We start from the raw sequence: 21,943 nt of genomic DNA on the forward strand, positions 1-21,943 counted from the left end.
AGATATTGTCAAATGAAGGAAAGAAAAGGAAAAAAAGTCTCACTGAATGTATTCTGTGATTAAGTTGTCAGCTATATTTCTTCTTGCTTACAGTATTAACAGGGATCTACAAAATTGTTGAGCAGTTACAAACAAGGCAGGGCATTCCTCAGACATGTCCAAACAGCATGAACATTGGGTGGGGTGGCTTCCCCAGAAATGCCAATATTGCTTGTCTGCCAAGAAAATCTACGTAAACAGTTTTCTCTTAGGGAGTGGATAAGGTGTGTGTCTCATCACTGTCTGCTGTCATGGTCTTTGGTCTTCAGAACAACTTGGCTGCACTATACAGTCACTCCATTATCACTATTTAATGGGTCTAGTTAATAAATAGTTTGCAGATGACAATTTTACATCAAAAACATCATCATACAGTATGTTACATTTTGCATTCAAAGCTTAGAGAATGCATTGTGTTGGTTTCAAATCCTTATCATGGCTAACTCTAATCACCACTAGATCAGTATGTCATAGAGGGAGCACAGAATAACTGACCTTACTCAAATGACATACAATATAATGAGTAGGCTGATACCATGTGGCTGTAACCTTATGTCGTCCTGTTAAAGGTACAACACCAGCAGGGCCGTACAGAAACACTAAATCATGAGTCCAACACCCCTGCCCACATCAGCAAATTTATCTGACACCAAACAATTATGTAATCTGTTCATATTTTATTCATTCTCATTCATTCAGGTAACCATTTAAAGAGATGATGAAACCACCCCTATGGTGAGTATGACACCAAATCCCATCAGGCTAGATTAGCATAAAGACTAGACACAGCCTGGCTCTGTCTAAGATTAAAAATACACATACTAGCAACAAATACTCACTAGTTTGCATGTCATATCTCATCCATTAAAAATGGACTAACCATTTCCCTATTTCCTGTCTTTGTGCTCAGCCAAGCTAACTGGCTGCTAGCAGTAGGCTTTTATTTAGTGCTTATCTCTGTCCCCAGGGTCCTTATGTTCTCCAATTCAGTATTCTGTTACATACATTAAACCTATTGACTTTGACTTGTTTCAAATTTGAATTGTTTCAAGTTGAAATATCTCATAAACCTTATCCAGTTTTTTTGTTTTGTTTTGTTTTGTTTTTTGTAATGTTAACAAAGCTTAAGAACAGCTATGTAAACACAACAACCCTAACAGTTAACCTCTAACACTAACCCATTTGATAAGGTCCCTCAGGTGTAGGCCTTGTGCAGCAGTGATACATACAACAGAACCCAACAATAGCCCATGTCATATTAAGCAAATACAGAGCTGAGGTACATCTTTTTCAGGTCCCTGTGATGTGCTATATAGAGCAGGGGAACAGAGGACCCTGGAGAGCATATACGTACAATCAGGGAACATATAGGACCTTGGGAACATAGGACCCTTTGTCATGTCATGTTCCCATTGTGTTCCCATTGTGTGCTATATACTGTATATATGGTGAACATAGGACATTGAGAACATGGGGGAATGACTCCCTTATTTACTACACAGACCCAAGAGTTTTTAATCTGACTCTAGGCAACAAAGCAAATAAATGTATTTCACTAAATATCAAACATTTTTATCTTTAACTATATTGTATTTCACCAACATCTCAATGCAACTGTTACACTACTAACACAATAATACACTCTAAAAGGTTATACGGTGGTTGATGCCTGACAGCATGAACAGCAACTTTTCCATGCATCTCTAAATGCTTTTCTTGCTGTACACTGAGTATTTTCACAGGCTTAAGCTTTGCAAACAGCACAAGATAAAACAATTCACTGACTCACAGTTGTGTAATGTCAGCAGTGTTATCTTAGCTTGGGCTGGGAGACTTACAGTCATAACAGAGAACCTGCACTGCAAACTGTGAGCATGGAGTTTAAAAGACATGGCTGTTTATGAGACAGGAAGAGTCTAATGAAAAGATGTTATTGTAGCACTGTAGAAAATCCAGGATCCAGTGTTCACAGGGCTTGACTCACCAGGGGTTAAAAGTCAGTAGATGTCATTCTCTGCTGCTTTGATTTTGACCATTTTCACCATTTTTTTTAAACTCTGCCTTTCTCAAGTCCCCCAACTTGTAATGCTATATTGTTGGACTAGCATTGGATTCTAACTCCTGTCATATCTTTATTTATCTTTTATAGTCTTTCAGTTATTAAATACATTCACATTGGGCAGCACTTCACCTTTTAACAGTTTCTAGTCTCAGCTTTACAACCTGCACTTGCTCCGTAACCCAGCACTCACACAGCCAGGATGATTGAAGTGTTTTACTTTGACAAGCTTCTCGTGTGGTTCCTGTTGAATAGAAGATAACCAAACAAACGAGACTGAGTTGAAAGTCGCTGTTTTTTATACACCCATAATAAATCCAGTTATCAGAGTGTGTTGGTTGTGTAAGTTGGGATGGGGGTAGAGGGGCGGGGCTTGTGTTGCTCTGCTTATCTCCGCCTTTGGACTCCACAATAAGTGCCCTTAGAAGGAAAGCCTGTCAGACTGTAAACCTCTGCGTCCAGAGGGGCAGTAAATCCTCAGTTCACAAAAGTTTGCGATCAAAAGCACTTTTCTGCTCAGTGACAAGTTAAGATGGAGCCTGTGGAGGATGATGGTGTAACTGGGGGTTGTTAGCCTGTTGATTCTCGGGTAAGTGTCATTTAATTGTCCTCACCTTCATTATAAGTATAGGCGCACTAACAGTAACTTTATGGATTCACGCATAACTTCTGTGGTCTAGTGCCAAACGTCTCCTCGCTTTAAGCTCCTCTCTGACCAGCCTGGGGTTTATATAACCTGCAGCTTCACTAGACTTTGATTGCGTTTGCTTGGGAAAGCTTTATGCTTTATCCGGGCTATCAAAAGATGTCCGCAAACTAATCCGCGTGTTTGTTATGCAGGATAATCTCCACAAGTCCCCCCCCCACCCTCACCCATTCACCATAAGAGGAATTTGGAGGTCGTGTGCCGGGGAGAAGTGGCCGCTGTGTGTGGCGGTGGAGGCGGGGAGGTGAACAGCGCACTCCGCGGCGGATGACAGGGGCATGGAGATGTTGCGCCGCTCCTCTGTGTTTGCGGCCGAAGTGTTTGACCGATCGCCCACCGACAAGGAGCTGGTGTCCCAGGCCAAGGCACTATGCAGGGACTACATCCATTCCAGGCTGAACCGTGCCGGCATAGGCTGGTCTAACCCTGAACACGGACTGTCAGCATCAGGTGGAGCACTGGGAGAGATATCCTCGGTTCTGCTGTGGCTGGGTAAGTTTTTGAGATGGTTTACCTAAAACTCCATGGACCATACAGTGTGTTCATGATGGTCACCGAAACATGTGCGTTTAATGACTTTTGCATCATTGAGTGTGAAAAGGTCATGTCCTTGGTGTTTTCCTTAGGATATGGATTTTGGATTTTGACCTGATGTGATTTGAATTAAAGTTTTATTATATGGATGTAAAAAAACAAAAACAAAGAAACAAACAAAAAGCTAAGTAGGGTATAATGAGGTGATGGGGTACCTGGTCTCATGACATTAAAAATCCTGGCCACGACCCTGTTTGACTTCACATGTTATCATTCAGAAATGTATCACCTGTTAGTTTCACAGAAACACCTTAAAGCAATTCCAGGGAATCCCCTGAAAAATAAGGCACACAGTTTCACGTCTCAGTATTGTTTCCCTGCCTGGATGTTTGCCCACTATGAAAACCGAGAGACTACAGATGGCTCTTCCAGTATTCCAGGTTTCACTCACCCACTTGTGGTTACCACCCCACCTACACTGTAGCTCATTATGCAGTTCACTGGAAGCTCACATCCTAATGGAAAAGGAGACATGTGTGTGTGTGGGGGGGGGGGGGGACCAGCAGAGATTCCAGATAATTATTGGTGCTGGTATTGGTAACAGAGCCAAGCTAGCTGTTGTCTGCTTCCCATCTTTATACCAAGCTCCAGCTACATATTTTACCAACAGATAGAGTGGTATCAATCTCATCTGCCACTCAGAATTTCTTAAAGTAAAGCAACACCAGGGGCATGAGAAAATAATAGATTCAGTGAGATTATTATTAGAGTACACCTTTAAATTCAAAGCAAGATCATGTAGCTTTTGCTAAATAGGAGCAAACAATTACAATTACTACATTTGACACTGATGGAATTGCATTCAGTTCTGACCTACTGTTTAGCATTTAGCTAACTTGCTAACCTATTGCAACAGTAGCACAAGTGTAGAAGAGCAATTAAGTTGGTCTGTTGACTTTGTAATGTCTTATATGTATTATATACTTACATTTACTAACGTTAGCTAATGTTAGCCACTATAAGCTACTGGTCATACCAGACCAAATAAGGCTGTAGTAGCAAAACCCCTGAATGTTTACAAGCAAGCAACAGAACAATTTATTTCTAATGAATTCAACTTTTCATTTTTAAGAATAATAATATGTTATTGCTTCTTTTAAAAGTGACATAGTCTCTCTTTAACTGTGTGTGTGTGTGTGTGTGCATGTGTGTGTGGCCTTAGTGCAAAGTCAGAAACACTGCAAACATTCAGTAGAAAATTCAGTAAATTTTAAGTTTTGACTCAGTTTAATTTCTTTTGTTCTGGCCAGGCGATGAGTTGGAGTACCTTCGACCCAACGTTTACCGCAATGTAGCACGACAACTAAACATCACAGTGGCATCAGAGAGCGTGGTGTCTGATGCCTTCCTGGCTGTAGCTGCAGACATTTTCTCCACAGGTAGGTGTTCGTCAATCTAATTGTGTAGTAAATCAAGCCATGCGTGCAGGCCTGCATCATGGGAACTGACTTGTGCTTTGTTATCAGGTTTATATCTGGCCTTCACAAATTTGGACTTGAAAATAAAGGAAGACTTTTAGGGAAGTTCTTCATTTAGTTGTCATCAGGAAGGAGGAACTTCAAAGTTTGAAGCAAATACAATAAAGATATTGAAAGTTTGGAGTACTAATGTTACTTCTCCTATCAAGGTTTTTTCTTTGAATTATCGTTCCTTTTTTTCACCTAAAATGAACTCATTGCAGTTTACTTTCTCATGTAAACACTTCTAAAGTAGGCTGCCCACAGGATTCTCCAGTTAGTCAGAAACATTTAGTAGTGGTCATTATCCCCTTACAGGAAAGGAAACCTTGGGAAAACATTCAGTCCATTTTAGGTTAACATGTTGTCAGAGTGACTGATTGTTACAGACAGTTTGAACCCCACCCTGGGAGTTCAGTCATGAATGGCTTATTCCTCATGTGAATGTGACAGAGCAATGTTCAGCAAAGGTAATTAAGAGTTGAGTCAGTGTTACATAGAAAAAAATTAAAGATATATACCTTAATTCAAACACGCTCTTATGGTTATCATTAGGTCTTATGGTTATCATCATTGTTGTGTTTTTTCAGGGATTTACATGGGAAAAAAACAAACTGTAGTTAGGCTTTAGTTTCAGTTTACAAGTTTAAAAAGTACTCCATGGTTACAGTGTCAATTTGGACATACAGTAAAGATGACAGTCTAGACTTGTCATTGTGTGAAGAGGAAGTTGTGGGCAGCAGTAGATTATGACCACAAACTTGTCTAATGTGTATAAGCTCAGTCACAAATGTAAAGCTGCTCTCCACAATGCACTGATAAACTAGAGTGCCCTTGTGTGAAACCTTTATTTTAAGATATTTTGTATATTACCAACAGATCAAATTACTGTGTATGTGTCACTTTTTGTGTCAAACCGACAGAGAATTTTCACCCAGCTATTTAGCATCTTGGTTTTACAGCTCTCACTTTTTACTGTTTGGTTTTGGTTTAGCCAGTGAACACTATGGAGCATTTAGCTGCTGAAGAGCCTGATATTTCGCTCAGGAGTTGGTGTAGACCAAAAATAGAGCTCTATAAATAACTTATCAGTTAATGCTGGGTTAAAAATGTTCTCTAAAATTTCCCCAGCTTTAAGAAAGTAAAATACTAAACCACTGAAGTATCCCTTTTACTTATGTTGTCTTCTTCTGCTGCAACTGTGGAAACAATTATGACATTCTGTTGCTTTAAAAGTGGCTTCAGGGTTATCTCATCTTGGGCTCAGGGACTTTAGTTATTTTAAGGGAAAATTTACAAACAGGGGGTGTGGAGTTTGAAGTTTGTAGGCATTTAACCAGCAGAGGGTTTGCAATAAAAGGCAACTTGCATATAGGGAAATATTGTGTAGGATCCAGCATTGTCAGACCCATTCTGGAAACTACAATATAGAATATATCTGCCTCTGCTGCTGTTTGTCTGTTTGTCTCTGACGAGACTCCCAAAGGAGATGAGTTTTGGTTTAGTCAACTCCCATGTGGAATCTCCATCAAATCAGAAATGATTAAAGAAAATAAAAATAAAGTAAGCAGTTTTTGTTGATAAGATTTTTTTTCAAGTAAACATCCACAAAATTACTTTCCTGGTGACTCTACAGTAAAATATTTGGGATTAGCTTTTGTTCAAACTGATTTACGTGATAGAGAGCATCCCGTAAATTCCAGATTTCACCGTTAAAGAGAAACATGACCTCTGCTTATGAGATTCTTTGTATGAATCAGAGGACGGTTACAGAAGATGGATGGAGTTGGAGGCTCAGTCTGTATGTGTTGGACATATAAACACTACAGAAATAGTCTGAAGCTTTGACTTTAAATGGTGTGGTGGCAGAAAGCTTTACTCAACATGTGAGCTGAGTTGGAAAAATGATCTGCTCACTAATCTAGTGAGGCGTACTGTCTGGCTGCTGCTCCGTGCCTCGCGTTTGGGTTTTCTTCTCTGTGGGACAGACAGGCATGCAGGCCTAATGCCTGGCTGCTGCTGAGGTTTTCTAATTTGTTCATCCATCTTTGAAGAGAGGTGCTGACAAAGACATTTGCTGCCCTGAAAACCTATTTCAGCTACTCACTAAGAGCTCTACTCCACTCCGCCATTTTTATCAAACATCTTCATCTATCAGATAGCATAACTACATGATTTTGGATAAAGCTTCATTAAGTTTGTTCTAACAGCTTTATTACCTGTGTGTCTTTGTCAGGTGTAACATGGGGAAAGGTGGTGTCTTTGTACGCTGTGGCAGGGGCCTTGGCAGTGGACTGTGTACGCCATGGTCATCCAGCCATGGTTCATACCATCGTCGACTGCATGGGGGAGTTTGTCCGCAAGAGTCTGACGTCCTGGTTAAAAAGGAGAGGGGGCTGGGTAAGGGAGACTGTTTTTTTTTACCTGAGTATCTGAGTACTACCACAAATAATGATTGTTTTCATCCTTAATTAATTTGCTAATTCTTTTCTTGAGAAATTGATTAATCATGAGGTCAAGAAAACGCCACAAAATAGTGACAAATGCCCGTCGTTATTACTGGAAGCTGGAGCCATTTAATGTTTAGTACATTGCTGGAGAATTAACTTTTTTCTGGAACGATTGATTATCAGAATCGTTGCCAGGTAATGTTCTGCCAATCAACTAACTGACTAATAATTTCATGAGTCATTTAATGGATATTCCCCCCACTGCCCCCTAGTTATCTAGAGACCTGTTTGATAGAACAAATAAACACACAGTCCCCACAGTACACTAATTTTATTGAAAAATACTGTAAACTCACTGTTGGGTAAAACTAGAATTAATCTGGATTAAGTATAACAAGGTATAATTCCAACAATGATGACAGGGAATATTATATTACCATAGGAATATTTTTGAAATGTTGTACAAATATTAGAAATTAAATAGAAAAATCTAAGAATGTAAATTTCATTGTAAAGCAATAAAACCCTCTCAGATATATTTCAGTCCCCATAAAGATATTATATGGGTTTTCCCGAAATGAACAGCTACACATGAACTGGAGCCACTGCATCATATAGAAGAGAGGTTCTATAGATTCCTGTGAATGGGAGAGGCCTGTCTGATGAAACCCTGCAGGAACAGTAAAGTGAAACTCAGCCATGAGAAGTAACAAGGCCTGACAACGTGCCTCTGTCTGTGTTCTGCTCCGCTGGAGAGAGCGCAACAACTGAACAAATGAACATCAGAAACATGGCACCCAAGTCAGTTGTGTTTTGAAAATAAGTGGAGTGTGACAAAATGAAGAGCAATGAATTGTATAACTGACCTCATCAGCACAAATGAGGGACCTGTTTTTCACAGCTGCAGTCTAAACTCAGACTGTAATATTCCTACTCTGGGAGATGATTTCAGCATGTAGGAAATTGTGTGAAGTGACTGTGTTTTATGTCAGGACTGACATTAATCTGTACTATGTCTGGTATTTTGTTTGCTATGAAGGTTTTCTAGTTATATAAGTAGGTTGTTGGAGTAAGCATTGCTGAGATTACATTGTGGGCCCTGGCTTTGAAGTAACATATTTGTGGGTAGACATCTTTTCACACAGATGGTCAGAATAAATCAACAACATGTGTGGGATTTATACTACTCTGAACAACACTTTTGAACATTTGCTTCAAAAATGACTTTTCTGTGTTGTGTTATGTCAGATTCAGCTCTGTGGCACACGTATGACCCTGTGTCCTCTCTGCTGCTACAGGTGGATGTCACAAAATGTGTGGTGAACACTGATCCCAGCTTCCGCTCTCACTGGCTGGTGACTGCTGCCTGTGCCTTTGGACACTATCTGAAGGCCATGGTGTTATACCTCCTCAGGGAGAAGTGAGAGACAAAGTCACAGGCTGGACTCTTGGCAGACTGACCTACGCTGCACAACCACAGACATCCACTCCACTAAAGCATCCACTGCTTTGGATTATGTTTACACTCGTTTGCACTGAGCCTTCATGGATGAACACCTATCTCTTCACAGACAATGGACTTTCCTCGCTCCTTCTGTTTCCTCGTGTCTATTTATTATTAAAGGTTATACGATATATTGGCACACATTTGACGTGAATGTATAAAATCAGCCACTGTTTGAGATTTTAGCTTTTTATTTTCCCACAAACAGCAGAGCTGACCATTTGGATGCCTGTTTGGCAGGGGTTTCGCTGCCCCTAGTTGTTGAAAATGGTAACTACTCTATTTTGGAACATCAACTGAGAGTCCTGAGGCCGTTTACAAGGACTTGGTCTTACAAAAATCTACAGGCCAACAGACTAGTGCATGCTAGATAAATAGAAAATAGCCTACATCATATTCTCCTCATACCAAGGGATTGTATGGAAATTTTCAGGGGGACTGGGTTCAGAAAAAGGGGAGGGGTTTATGTATTTCTGTCTCTTTGTTGAAAGGAGGGTGGTCTTTTTCTCACTCTGGATTTGGTTCAGTTTTACCAACAGTAATCCTGTCTCTGTTTCAGGGTTTTATTTTCCTTTTCACAATAGCTAGTATTTAGCAGGACCAACAAGTCAGTATCAAGAAACACCTATCTTTAAAGAAATCCCCTATGCCTACTAACAGTTGTTCTTTCACTTATTCTGAACCACAGTAGAAAGGAAGATAAAGCTAAATGTGTCATAAAAGGTCAATCAGTAACATAACTCAAGAGCAAAATCACATGTGGCCATATGTTCTACTAATTGGTAAAGTGGGGTAACATTTTACTGGGGTTCTGTTAGCTTATTAATGTGTGAAATGAGGTACACTATTTTAAATCACTTGTGCTTTTCCTCTTTTAGTTGTACTATTAGCTCAGGATGGCTTTGGTTTTTTCACCTCCCCAGTCCTCCAACTACTACAAAATGTATTTCAGATAGCGCTTTACATTCAATGCAGTTCTTGCTCTGTGTATTCTTTGTTCACTGTGAGGCAGTGTGTGTTATATTGCTGTACTGTGATAGCAGAAATGCAAGTTACAGTATGTTTTCTGAGTTAGAGCACTTTGATAACATTTCAGTTTATGAGTAGAATTTATTCCATGAATAATTTCACTTTTGTATGGCATGTAGCACTAGGTGACCTAGAAAATAAGCAAATGTTTGTGAGTCATCTGCAACTGTAAATGTTAGCATTAATAAATGTTTCAACTATCAGTCAGATCTGCAGTTGTAAATGTGAAGAACTATATGACAGATTTTGCTTTGCAGAAAAACTAAGAGCTAAGTACTTGTGACTACTATGTGGGTGTTTAAAACTGCATCTTAAACCACCCCTGTTTTAAATCACCCCTCCACTACCCTATCTTAACTAAGCCAAGAAAATTAGATGAGTTCTCCTCACCCATGCACTTCCTTCCCACAACAGCCCCGAGGGCCCTCTGTATGTAGATGTCATTTAAATTGTTCTCACTCAGCTAGGTTCCCTCTGTTAAAAGTTTTCAGAGGGATTCCTACCTTTCTAGAGACTTTCAAAATTTGCCATGTCATTGAAACATATTTGCCAATATCAAATTTTAGGGGCAAACACTGCTTATCAAGTGATTTTGTTTATCCAATTCTGAATTAAGATTATATGACTTTTGTCATGCAGAAGAAGACTTGTATTAACTTTCCAACTCTTCCTCTCTCATATTCCAACTTCTTCTCCAGGAATTTGTCATTTATTACGGTCAGACAGTGTAGCACTATGTTTATCAACGCCCCTTGCATCTGTAACTTGAACGCACCTACATTGTTTTCAACGGGACTGAAACGTCAGCCACCAGTGATTGGTTAGGGCAGAATAACCCTCCCTCCCACGTCTTATTGGATGTCGAAAGAAATGTCCCGCCTCTTTTGGAATTCCTCAGCAGTACTCTCTTCCCATTGGTCCAGCGGGTCGAAGTGCAGAGAACAACAAACAAGATAGGGTGAAGACCGTCGGGATGGATGCAGGTAAGCGAGATTTTGTTCCAAAATAAAATGTTTTCTCTCCCTTAGCTAGCTAGTCTAGCTTCAAAGTAACTACAACATTGCCATTTCGTACATGGCAACAAGTATCCTGCTCTGTCATGACAGGATTGCCATTTTCAGCCGCCAGTCTAACAGATCCTTATTGCTTTGTAGCCTCGGTGACGTTAGCCTGCTAAAGTGATGACTAAAGCTAACTGCTAACTGACGTTAGCCCGCTGTTATTGCCAAATGTGGTGGTTTCCCCGCTTTGACAACTCGCCTTACAGCCGTACAACTTCCTGCACTGTATCCAGATGAAATTTGTGCAAATGACATGTATTATTGTTAAGTTTTGCTTTTAATAATTTGCATTCTGTCCTTGGTTTGACTGTGTATGCTAACGTTATGTTACGCCCAAGATGAACATCTCAGTCAGTGCACTGTCACCATCACATCAGTTATGCTACGTTACTGTTAGCACCGGGAATGCTATTAGCTTTGAGAGAGGATATGTGGTATGAAGCAAGATCCATTTAGTTAAGTATCAGTACTCGGATAAAGTGGGCAGACTTCCTTTTGCATTTGCTTCTTTTCCGGCTGAAAATCTATCCCTCCGTTCTTTACCGCTTGTTCTAAACCTGAAAATCACAGCTATCTGTATCTTAGCCAGGTAACTGACAAGTAGGGAACGAGCTTGTCAACTTCTCACATCTGTTGTTAGTAATGTAATGTCCTATATGTGTTGGCATAAACCACAGAAACCTTTTCCTGAACTTATATTCACGTGTATGACAACAGATGGCCGAAACGTATTTTTCTGTCATAAGAGGAACTGTACCCTTTAACAGTGTCCGTTGCTGATATGGCCAGTTTTATACTTGGCTTTGCGCCCAGTGTTTCCAGTGACAAGTCTGCAAACACAGACTGTTAATGTGAATGTCTCTTGCCATCACACTTTATGAAAAGCACCTATTAACGTGCTTATTACCAACTAATTGCTCAACGAAGACTCCAATACTGATATACTGATGTATGTGATATATTAGGTAGATTTGTCAGTTTGTTGTACATATTGTTATTAAAGGGGTACTCCACTGATGTTACTCAGATAGTTATCATGGGTAATAACTTCTTAACTACATAATTACAGTTTACCAGTGCAAAACTGCTTAAAATGTCTTCTGTGGGTGTGAAGTACTTTTTTGAAGTCTAGGGGTAATACCCTTAATGATATTATGGAGATGCCTCCTGGGTTAGCTCTGGCTTGGAGACTACAAACTTATCAAAGAAAGGCCGAATTATAAAATGTGGCAGTGAAGTTTGAAAGGATTCAGCATATTGTGAACCTTACCCATGGTAGGTATAAAATGTCAGGATATTTGGGCCTCTGCTGCAACAAATTTGACCATTCTTTTATTAAACTGTTACTTGCAAGTCCCCCAGTATTATGGAAGTTCAGTACTAAATTCCTGCAGTAATATAAGTTTTCCCTAATGTTGTAGGGCTTGTCTCTAAGGTGTGTTCATTTCTTTATGAAATGCATTTGGCAGGAATTTGAAACTTGATACTTTATTTTATCACACAGGAAGATTTCTCTCCTCAGTTGCTCCCTTACATTTAAAATGAGACCCTGGTTAATCCTAATATGCATGGGTTTAAAATGCTAGATACTTTTTACAGATAGGTGTGTATATTGGACATCCTTCCTGGAAGTGCCTGGAATTCTTCTCAAGCAACTAATGGATACTCCATAATTTACTCCCAGACAGATAGCTTCACTTATTGTATATCAACTGTAACAGTTGGCCAGGTCAACAACATGACCACCAGCAGTTTCTACCTTGCAATGCTCCACTGGCCTACAGTGTCATGAGACGTGTCTTCTTTTTCAGCTACCTTAACATACGACACACTTCGCTTTGGAGAGTTTGAAGATTTTCCTGAGACCTCAGAGCCTGTGTGGATCTTAGGGAAAGAATACAATGCACTCACAGGTAGGACTTTGGAATTTATGTAGTATATGTGAGAAAGATAAATGTGATTGTTTAAGTTACAAAGAGTCATATTAGCACATTACTCTTTGAATGAATTATAAGATGGTTATTTCTTCTACCTATGTAGAGAAAGATGAGATTTTATCAGATGTCACTTCACGACTGTGGTTCACATACAGAAAAAACTTCCCACCGATTGGTAAGTGAAGACAGCAGATGTGTGTCAGTTAAGCTACCCCTGAGTTTTGAGATTTGAGTCATCAGGGTTTTCACCTCTAGTTACTAAAAGGATTTCATGGATGATTCTTGAATGTGTTACAGGTGGGACAGGACCAACATCAGATACAGGATGGGGGTGTATGTTACGATGTGGCCAGATGATCCTCGGTGAGGCCCTGATGTGTAGACATTTAGGCAGAGGTAAGGCAAAGATATAGATATCTACGTTTTATAGATAGATGTAGTGAAAGTGGATTTCATCACTGTGTGGCACTAACAGCTCTTCTCCAGTGAGTAGACTATAGCATAACAGAGCTTGTTTTAAACAGGCTTGATAAGTGTTTTTTTTTTGTTTGTTCTCAGACTGGAGATGGGCCAGAGGTCAGAAACAAAGAGAAGAATACATCAGTATTCTCAATGCCTTCATTGACAAAAAAGACAGCTATTATTCCATCCATCAAATTGGTAAGTAGTGACTGGTCAAACCCTTCAAATTATATTAAGAGCTCACTCAGTCAGTTGCTTAATGTTGCTCTTGTGTTCCTAAATGCTACAGCTCAAATGGGAGTAGGAGAGGGAAAGCCCATAGGCCAGTGGTATGGACCAAACACAGTTGCCCAGGTTCTAAAGTAAGTACTCTAAAGAAGATGCAAGTTTTGTTTGTTCCCAGATTTTATATTTGAGGGCTGCAACAAATGACTGTTTTTATAATTATTTACTGTATTGTTTATTTATGCAGTTAATGTAGAAAAATGTGATTGCTTGATTGTTTCAAACTGTTTCAATAGCTTTGTCCAACACCACAAAGATATTTAGTTTACAGTGATAGAATCCTCACATTTGTAAAGCCGTAGCCCATGAGTTACAGTTAAAGGTGTCTTTTGGAGCTTTCTTGTAAACAATCCAAAATTATATTCTGTCTATTCTAATCGATTTGGTGTATCTCACCAAAATGCATTGTGTGTATTCTTTAGGTCCAACAAATTTGCTGAATGCATTTCCTTCCTCTCTCATTGTTACACTTCATGCTCAAGCACAATACAAAGAAAGTCAGGATGCACTCAAAAAAACATTGCCATATAACACAACACACAGTCAAAAACTCTACAGGGTACCTTCACTAAAATTCAACCCAAATATTTTTGCAAAGAAAAGGTTTTCAGTCAATCAGTGGACTAATCACGCCAGCACTGTTTTCTGTCATTTGGTTTTATATTTTAATTTTCACACAAATGCAACTGCTGTCATAACTAGGAAACTGGAAAAGCACATCAGCAAAGTTTCACTAAATCTACAAAAAACAACCAGTTTTCCCATAAAGAGGCAGGACAGAAATCTGCAGCATGTGTTGACGCAGCTGTATGAACAACAATCAGCTGAGTGTCTGCCAAAAGAATAAATATCACTGTAAAACTACTCTTCTGAACAACAGATGTTCACAGTGTGACTGAGACGCACACTGTGAGATAATCAGTTTTTTGTATTGCGTCATATTTTTCTAACTTGTCTTTCTTTTCTCCCCTCACCATGTATTGACTACCCACTGTCAAACAATAAAACCAAAGATAAGATTCTTTACTTAAAGCAGGTTTAAAAACTAAAAAGAAGTGTCTTTCAAAGCCTTAAAGTGTGACTGTCTCAATTTGCTGTCTTGCATTCAGGAAACTGGCAGTGTTTGACACATGGAGCAGATTAGTTGTACATGTGGCGATGGACAACACTGTGGTCATCGAAGAGATCAGTGAGTTCAGCTGTGTTGCAACTTTGTGTTTAAAAGTTTTTTTCCTGTTGTCATTCATTATCATAAGCAGTTCAAATGTCACACCAGTTTAAACTATGGCCTGTGCACAGATTGAAAAGTTCTTTAGAAAAGCCTTTGTCAGATGGATTGTCAGTTTGACTAAAACACAAAGTAGCTGAGAGTCAGTATTTTACTCCAAGGCATGTCTTTCTCAACCCTCTCTGTCTTGAGTTTGCTGCATGACTGAAAGCTAATCTGGTTCAGCAGAGTTCTCTTAACAGACGAAAAACTGAACCTAAGACATGTTTTTCCTGTTTTGCAGACAGACAGTTTTGGTGATTTTTTTTTTTTCTCCATTCAGAGCGCCTCTGTATGCCGTGGCTGGACGTTGCAGGAGCTTGTGGAGAAGCAGAGGGAGTGGGGGAGCTCAATGGTTGCCTTGAGGGAGCGTGTGCCCTGGCTGAGGAGGAGACAGCTCTCTGGAAACCTCTCGTACTGCTCATCCCCCTCAGGCTGGGCCTGAGTGATATAAATGAGGCCTACATTGAAACGCTCAAGGTGCGATACTTAAGTGTGTATCTTCATACTGTATATACTACAAATTAAAAGATTCTTCTGTCTCATAAGTTTGCTGTGAGAGATTGACTAAACTACTCAACTTTGTAGTTCACAGTGTGAGAAACTCATGGGTGGTGATGCAGTGCAGATTTCAAATTAGCCTGAATTACACTGTACCACATATAGTTCAGACAAAAAGTCTATATGCTCTCAAACGCCTTGTCAGATCTCTGTGATGATGTAATTGTGGGTGTTACACAGACCACTCCAGTTTAAAAAAAAAAAGGATTTGGTCAGCACTTGCTGCACACAGTTTCATGTTTATGATTGGTTCAAAATATTGTTTTGTCTCGGGAACACATATGCATTGGATGTAATTTGATGTAAGTTCCTATTATAAGTAATGTAAAAAATAAACATCAGGACATACAGTGGTTAAGGAGAGGTAATACAGTGCTGTCAGGATATGTTCAAACTGAGGACACTGTAGTGTTTGTTTAAATATCACCAAATGATCAGGTTTGTACACCAATCCATGAATCTGTGAACATACCTGGTTTTAATTCAGCCTTCAAGGTGACTTCATGATGTGATTGGTCCTCAGTGCAGACTACAGTATGGCAGTGTGGCTGTAATCCCTATTTGATATTAACAATGGATCACATGGCCACATTTACGCACAAGGGTTTGTTTGAAGTGATAAGCTCAGAGAGAATTATCATCCCATTCTACAGTTCCTCTCAGATCTACAGAGCTTTTTATCTTTTAAATTAAACTCATTTGTTTTTGTTCACCACCCTGCAACTTTACTGTCATGGTTCAGTCTCACCACTCTCATTGCATTTTTTTCAGCCACAACAGGCACCTGTTTTCAGCTATACACTACCTGGCCAGCACCAAACTGTAAAATTAAGTCAGTATTAAGCAGCTGAAAAGCCAGATATGATTCTCAGGAATTGATGGAGCCCGAACCAAAGATAAAAATGAGTGTGTCAATAAGTGTAACAAGTTTGTAATATCAACTTCAGAAGGTGATATGTCAGCGTTGTGTTCACAGCTTGTTCTCACTGACCCCAAGAGGCCAAAAATCAAAAGAATCTGTTCTGTGGGTTAAAGAAAATTAAACATAAAAAAACATGGAATATGCTTGGGATTATTAAGTATGTGCAGTTTGTGTTAATAAGGTAAAAAATGTAAGACAACTTAAATCAACACTGAGGCAAATTCAGCTACAGCTGGGGTGAGATAAACCCTGTTGTCTCTTTTCACAGCAATGCTTCATGCTGCCTCAGTCCCTGGGTGTTATTGGGGGAAAACCCAACAGTGCCCATTACTTCATTGGTTATGTCGGTATGTCTGGTCTCTGTGTTTGTGAAATAAACACCCAACTGTGCATTGCAAGCAAACTCATGCTCACCATATTAATTTTACTTTGACCAGTCCAATCTGTCTCTGAACAGGCTTTTCTTTTTTTTTTCCTTCAGGAGAGGAGCTGATCTATTTAGACCCACACACCACACAGCCTGCAGTGGAGCCATGCGAAGACAGCCAGGTCCCCGATGAGACATACCATTGTCAGCACCCACCCTGTCGCATGCACATCTGTGAACTGGATCCATCCATTGCTGCGGTAGGAATGGCAGGGTGGATTTTATAGCACAGAGCTTTTGTATCTCAAACTAAAGCCCATTGTTAATCATGAGTGTGAGCAGGCAGAAAACTTTTCACAGTAACTCAGATGTTCCACAGCTTATTGTTGTTTTTTTCCGGTGTCTGCCAGGGTTTCTTCTGCAGAACAGAGGACGAGTTTGATGACTGGTGTATGCGCATAAGAAGGGTACGTCTGTGTCTGTGTGAACACTGCTCTTTTGTTGCTCCCTTGACTCATCTAAAGCAGTTCAATAAAGCATCGCTTTCCTGTTAGAGGAATTTGTATCTGATGAAATGTTCTCCCTCTCTTCTAGCTGTCCTGCAAAAGAGGGGGCTTGCCCATGTTTGAATTAGTAGACAGTCAGCCCTCTCACATGGTCAGCGTGGATGCCCTTAATCTTACTCCTGGTGAATACACTGCATATTTTCTGCAACATGTATTCCTAAAAATGGTAATGAAAATGAATTTAATGTTTGTTTTTTCTTTTATGTGTTGACGCACCCTTTGCAGACTTCTCAGACTCAGACCGGTTGGAGCGGTTCTTTGATTCAGAAGACGAAGAGTTTGAGATCCTTTCCCTGTGAGGAACATATGAACAATGATTTACTGTTACTCGACAGTAGGCAAGAGATTCTCTGTCTCTTCTCTGTATCAGAAGGGAAGCCTGAGGGGATGAACATTATTTGGAGACCTCTTGAGCCAGTCCAGCTCCAATGGTGTAGTCAGTGTGTGTCACACAGTGTTCTTCAACCTCCGATTGCTCTCTGTATCCAACATTGAGACTGCCTGGTGGAAGCCGTAGCAGGAGCTCAGGATAAAATTCTGTATGCACATCTTCACATACATGTGTTTCCAATTGAGTCTTAACACTTTAAATGTTTATTCTGAAGTGATATGGTGCCTTTCCCTGACTCCATAAGTAAAATTGCCATAACAGTTTTATGTTGTATAGAACACAATGGTTCATGATGCCCATGGCTTATGCGGTTTGTCACTAATAACTGAAGTCTGTAACAGCCTGTAATGAAACCAAATTTAGTCAAAACTGCAGACAAGTTGTATTAATTGTTCATGCAAAATATCCATGGCAAGTCTGGACATATACACTAGTTCGTTTGAAGATTATTTATTTAATCAACACAATATATTAAACAGGTGAAAGGACAATAGACATGTAAGAGGATTAAAAACTAAAAATAAAACCAGAATCTGATATTTGACAGCTGTATATATCTGTCTGGCATTCTCCTCTGCTTTCAACAAACAAAGAGTGTGTGTGTGCAAAAGACTAATTTAGTTATTATGACAGATAATAATAGTATATAAAATGAACTAAATCTTGCATCATACTCTCATAACTGGGTCTTGAAACAGCAGTTCCACTTGACTGATATATGTTCATTTCCAGAGCTCTCCAAGTGGCAGGTTCTGAGCTATGTTGATGGCATTAAGGCTGTGGCTGGTGATGTCGTTGTGCACTTCATCAACACCCTGAGCAGCATCAATTACCTACAACAGACAATTCAGATCACAGCATCTGATAAATATGATGGATTGAATCATATTTAAAGTGTCAGCTGGGAATAAATTGGCAATCCAGACCTGACTCATACCTGCCAGTTGACTGAAGGATCCTTCATCAGCTGCTCAAATTTCTGTTGAACTGTTCTTTGGAAAACACTGGTCTCATACCTCTCCTCTCCAAACTGACCTCTGAGAGCAGCCTCAGCAGGGCTCAGCTGTAGAAACATAACGAGATCTGGCTTTGGCAGTCCCACATCAGGTTGCTTGCACCAGTCCAGACAAAATCCCTGGAGAAAACACAACATGTCAAGCTAGCTGTTGCTCCTTAACCCACATAACGATACCGTATGAGAGAAAAGAAAAACATCATCATCATCTTCACATCAAGAAGAGACTCACTGGCTTGGCACTGGTGAAAGCAACTCCAGAGAAGGCGTATCTGTCTACAACCAGAGTGATGCCTTGTTCCAGCTTCTTTTTCATTAAAGGTCTGTGGATGATAGTATTTTTATTATGCTACATTAGAAAAATCAGGATATAATATAAACAGGCACTTGTCGTGGCTACTAACCAAAAAAAGTTTAATTTGCCTTGTCTCTTCAGACTCGAGTTTGCATCGCTGTTGACACAGTCAGCTGCACAAAGTAGTGGTACATATGATTGTGTGCATTTCTAAACAATATGGCTGGTGATATTCTGTATTTTTGTTATTACCTATTAATCCCATAAAAAGACCAAACCCTTCAATTTGTTTTTGAGTTTGTTGTCTTAAATATGTTCAGACTTCCCAAACCTGTCTATGGCTCAAGGCCTCAAGTCCAAATGGGTCACAAGTATATAATTAAAACAACAACAACAACAAGACCTTGCCACATAATTTAACAGCTTGATACTGTAGCTTATAGCAAACCTTACTCTAATGGGAATAAGTACTGCATTTGTTAGGGGCTATTTTCAGCAGTGGATCAATGCACAGTTGGTGTTTTAGTGAATATTTAAGGCACCAGGATGGTATCTTAGGCACTGGCTCGTGGTCTCTGACAGCGGAGGAGCGCTAACACAGAGTAATGTGTTATTTTTGTTGATGTTAAATGATTGAAATTTAACTTTAAAATGCTTTTGGATTTACATCTTAAAAAACACTGGCAAACAAACCCAGAAATCTTCTGGACAGCTGGGCACCACAAGTACAGACCAGAGCTGTCCCATAAATCCCTGCAGTTTTTTTTTAAAATCTGCAGGCAAAGCAACACAGGATAACGGCACGGCGGTGAGGACATTTTCTAATTTCTTCTCTCTTTCTCAAACAAGTTTAGTCTCAAAATCACCTAACATTATCTACAAAACTAACTGTAAGGCAAACATATCCTCGCATTGTTTGGGTGAACTTACTCTTAATGGTGAGTATTTAATAAATTTAGGCCTTTTTCATAGCTGACATTTTTACCTATTATTAGTGTTATCTACTATTTTCATTTACTGTAAACCCTTAATGACAGCCTTATAATTCAGTTTTTTAAACAGTGTGTCGTTTCTGCTTTCCATGAAGTAACAATAAAACAAGAGTCTTACACCAGTTCCCAGCGGTTTGCAGAGAACAGCAGGTGCACCGTGTGGTCCTCCAAATCACTCTTCTTCTCCAGGTAGGCGCTGATCAGTTTTCCAATTGTTGTAGTCCTATCTGCACCAGGAAACCACACCACGGCACATCATATTAACGCTGCATAGTAGTGAAATGTCCATCTTACACTACACTCCTGCTCAGGCACTAAAACCACAGCAATGGTAACGTTAAGCCCAACAAAGTGACAAATAATTACACCTTACCGGGGAATCTCATCATCTCTGCCGGCCGACCACTTTGTTGCAGCGCCTGAACTAGTCTGTTGCACTGTGTCGTTTTCCCCGCCTTGTCCACCCCCTCCAGCACAATGAGAGCTCCTCTTTTACACGCCATGACACCCGGCTGTCTATCAGCTCTGTCCTGGCGTTTACAGAAAGGCAAAGACGGGCAAACTATTCTGCAAATCTTAACAAGACATTAAATTTCCCCCCACCATTTACCCGCCTTTCCCTGAAAAACTGACAACATAGAAGTATAATGACGCACTTCCGCCTTCTTCTTCGCGTTTTCTGGCGGATTGCAAAACCAATTTACATACCGTCACCTACCGAACCGGAGTACGTAGAGCACGACCCATGGTAGTTTACATTAGTCTATAATAATAATAATACACAACAAATGAAAAAAACCCACTACATCGTATTAAATAGTACTAGTGTTAACTAAGAGATCTATTAATTCAGTTATATTACAGTGTGCAAATAGTTGTGATTGTACTTCTCCCAATAAAAATAATGTCTTACTTAAACTATTGTGGTCAAACCTTAATCCAGATAGAACCATCTCCTCTCTTCTACTTCTTCCTTTAACAATGTGTTTTATGCTTTGTACTCCAGTATGCTGAGCCTTTACTGTCCTCATCCCACTTATTCTGCCAAAGTTAAGATAATTTCTTTTTCACTGCTCCATCTTCCCCTTTTTCCAAGTAGAATGTCCATTATATACCTCATATTAATCTATGTTGATTCATTATCCTTGGTGCCAGTATCCAACAAAATTTTACGTTTATTCCCAGCCTCTGAATTTTAAAATAACACTGAAAAAATTCAAACACCATATTAGATCTTCTCTGATCAACTTGGCCTGATTGGACGATGGACACATCATTATCCATACACTCAGTTGGCAGCTTGTTCAGTACCTAGATAAAACTCATGCAGTCTGACTCAACACTCCTGCAATAAATCCTACCTTCATGAAGATTATCCTGTTCAGGTAGTGTTGAATTTTTTGTTTGTTTGTTTGTTTTGGGGATTTTTTTTTTCGACACAGAAGTTTTTTATGTAGTCATCAACTATTCTTTTAAAACCTTGATTTTCATAAACAAACAGGAGCACATGCATAATTATATCTTATTATTGCTGAAGACGCTTAATATTAAATCCTTAAATTAAATTACCTTTATGATTTTTTCTTGTTTTATTTTTGTTTCCTTTTGTAAGATTTGAGAGTTTAGATATCACAAATGTAACAAATTAATATATCCACATAATAAATAAATCCACAATTCATAGGCATTAGATTGCTGAATTTGAGAAATTGAGAATTTGGTATTGATATTTTTTTGAGATCAAAGGTAGGTGAGTAGTATTTATGAAGTAATTTTTGTGCGCTAGGGAGTATTTGAAGGGCAAGATTCAGACCTTTTTCCAATGGCAATGTATAATTTCAACCATAGCCCAGTGTGACATGCTCAAGATACAGCTTGTCATTTTTTATTTTTTTTTATTTTATTTATTTTTTTCTTAAATGGGCAGAAAAAACAGAACCATGTTTGGGGTTTTCAGTGAGATGAAAGAAGCTCACCATGAGAA

General features: G+C 39.4%; 4 protein-coding genes across 4 annotated transcripts in view; 2 read left to right on the top strand and 2 right to left on the bottom strand.

Annotated features, from left to right (window-relative positions):
• The window catches only part of hdlbpa (high density lipoprotein binding protein a), a 239,887-nt gene that overhangs the window by 47,446 nt on the left and 170,498 nt on the right, over nucleotides 1–21,943 (bottom strand). The gene's annotated exons all lie outside the window — the stretch shown is intronic.
• boka (BCL2 family apoptosis regulator BOK a) lies at nucleotides 2,510–10,041 on the top strand. Its single transcript, XM_018670093.2, has 5 exons — nucleotides 2,510–2,687; nucleotides 2,939–3,296; nucleotides 4,649–4,777; nucleotides 7,092–7,255; nucleotides 8,604–10,041. Exons 2-5 carry the CDS (start codon nucleotides 3,083–3,085, stop codon nucleotides 8,727–8,729), a joined length of 633 nt encoding a protein of 210 aa, XP_018525609.1. The 5' UTR covers nucleotides 2,510–2,687; nucleotides 2,939–3,082; the 3' UTR covers nucleotides 8,730–10,041.
• Nucleotides 10,719–18,209, top strand: atg4b (autophagy related 4B, cysteine peptidase). Its single transcript, XM_018670067.2, has 13 exons — nucleotides 10,719–10,821; nucleotides 12,711–12,812; nucleotides 12,940–13,011; nucleotides 13,134–13,232; nucleotides 13,395–13,496; nucleotides 13,588–13,660; nucleotides 14,693–14,772; nucleotides 15,134–15,330; nucleotides 16,602–16,680; nucleotides 16,815–16,960; nucleotides 17,111–17,167; nucleotides 17,295–17,388; nucleotides 17,492–18,209. Exons 1-13 carry the CDS (start codon nucleotides 10,812–10,814, stop codon nucleotides 17,563–17,565), a joined length of 1,185 nt encoding a protein of 394 aa, XP_018525583.1. The 5' UTR covers nucleotides 10,719–10,811; the 3' UTR covers nucleotides 17,566–18,209.
• Nucleotides 18,092–20,611, bottom strand: dtymk (deoxythymidylate kinase (thymidylate kinase)). Its single transcript, XM_018670068.2, has 5 exons — nucleotides 20,333–20,611; nucleotides 20,078–20,186; nucleotides 18,905–18,995; nucleotides 18,595–18,792; nucleotides 18,092–18,490 (listed from the first exon to the last, which is right to left on the bottom strand). Exons 1-5 carry the CDS (start codon nucleotides 20,460–20,462, stop codon nucleotides 18,380–18,382), a joined length of 639 nt encoding a protein of 212 aa, XP_018525584.1. The 5' UTR covers nucleotides 20,463–20,611; the 3' UTR covers nucleotides 18,092–18,379.

The sequence above is a fragment of the Lates calcarifer genome, linkage group LG17 (genome assembly GCF_001640805.2).
Source record: "Lates calcarifer isolate ASB-BC8 linkage group LG17, TLL_Latcal_v3, whole genome shotgun sequence".
NCBI lineage: Eukaryota > Metazoa > Chordata > Actinopteri > Centropomidae > Lates > Lates calcarifer.

What these genes read in the sequence shown, in the direction of transcription:
- atg4b (XM_018670067.2), top strand. An exon ending in AGAATACAATGCACTCACAG is followed by an intron (nt 12,813 to 12,939) that starts GTAGGACTTTGG and finishes CTACCTATGTAG; the next exon opens with AGAAAGATGAGATTTTATCA. An exon ending in GTGTAGACATTTAGGCAGAG is followed by an intron (nt 13,233 to 13,394) that starts GTAAGGCAAAGA and finishes GTTTGTTCTCAG; the next exon opens with ACTGGAGATGGGCCAGAGGT.
- dtymk (XM_018670068.2), bottom strand. Translation starts at nt 20,462, where the DNA reads ATGGCGTGTAAAAGAGGAGCTCTCATTGTGCTGGAGGGGGTGGACAAG. An exon ending in GCAAACCGCTGGGAACTGGT is followed by an intron (nt 18,996 to 20,077) that starts GTAAGACTCTTG and finishes TATCATCCACAG; the next exon opens with ACCTTTAATGAAAAAGAAGC. An exon ending in ATCCTTCAGTCAACTGGCAG is followed by an intron (nt 18,491 to 18,594) that starts GTATGAGTCAGG and finishes TGTCTGTTGTAG; the next exon opens with GTAATTGATGCTGCTCAGGG.
- boka (XM_018670093.2), top strand. Translation starts at nt 3,083, where the DNA reads ATGGAGATGTTGCGCCGCTCCTCTGTGTTTGCGGCCGAAGTGTTTGAC. An exon ending in TGCAGACATTTTCTCCACAG is followed by an intron (nt 4,778 to 7,091) that starts GTAGGTGTTCGT and finishes TGTCTTTGTCAG; the next exon opens with GTGTAACATGGGGAAAGGTG. An exon ending in TAAAAAGGAGAGGGGGCTGG is followed by an intron (nt 7,256 to 8,603) that starts GTAAGGGAGACT and finishes CTGCTGCTACAG; the next exon opens with GTGGATGTCACAAAATGTGT.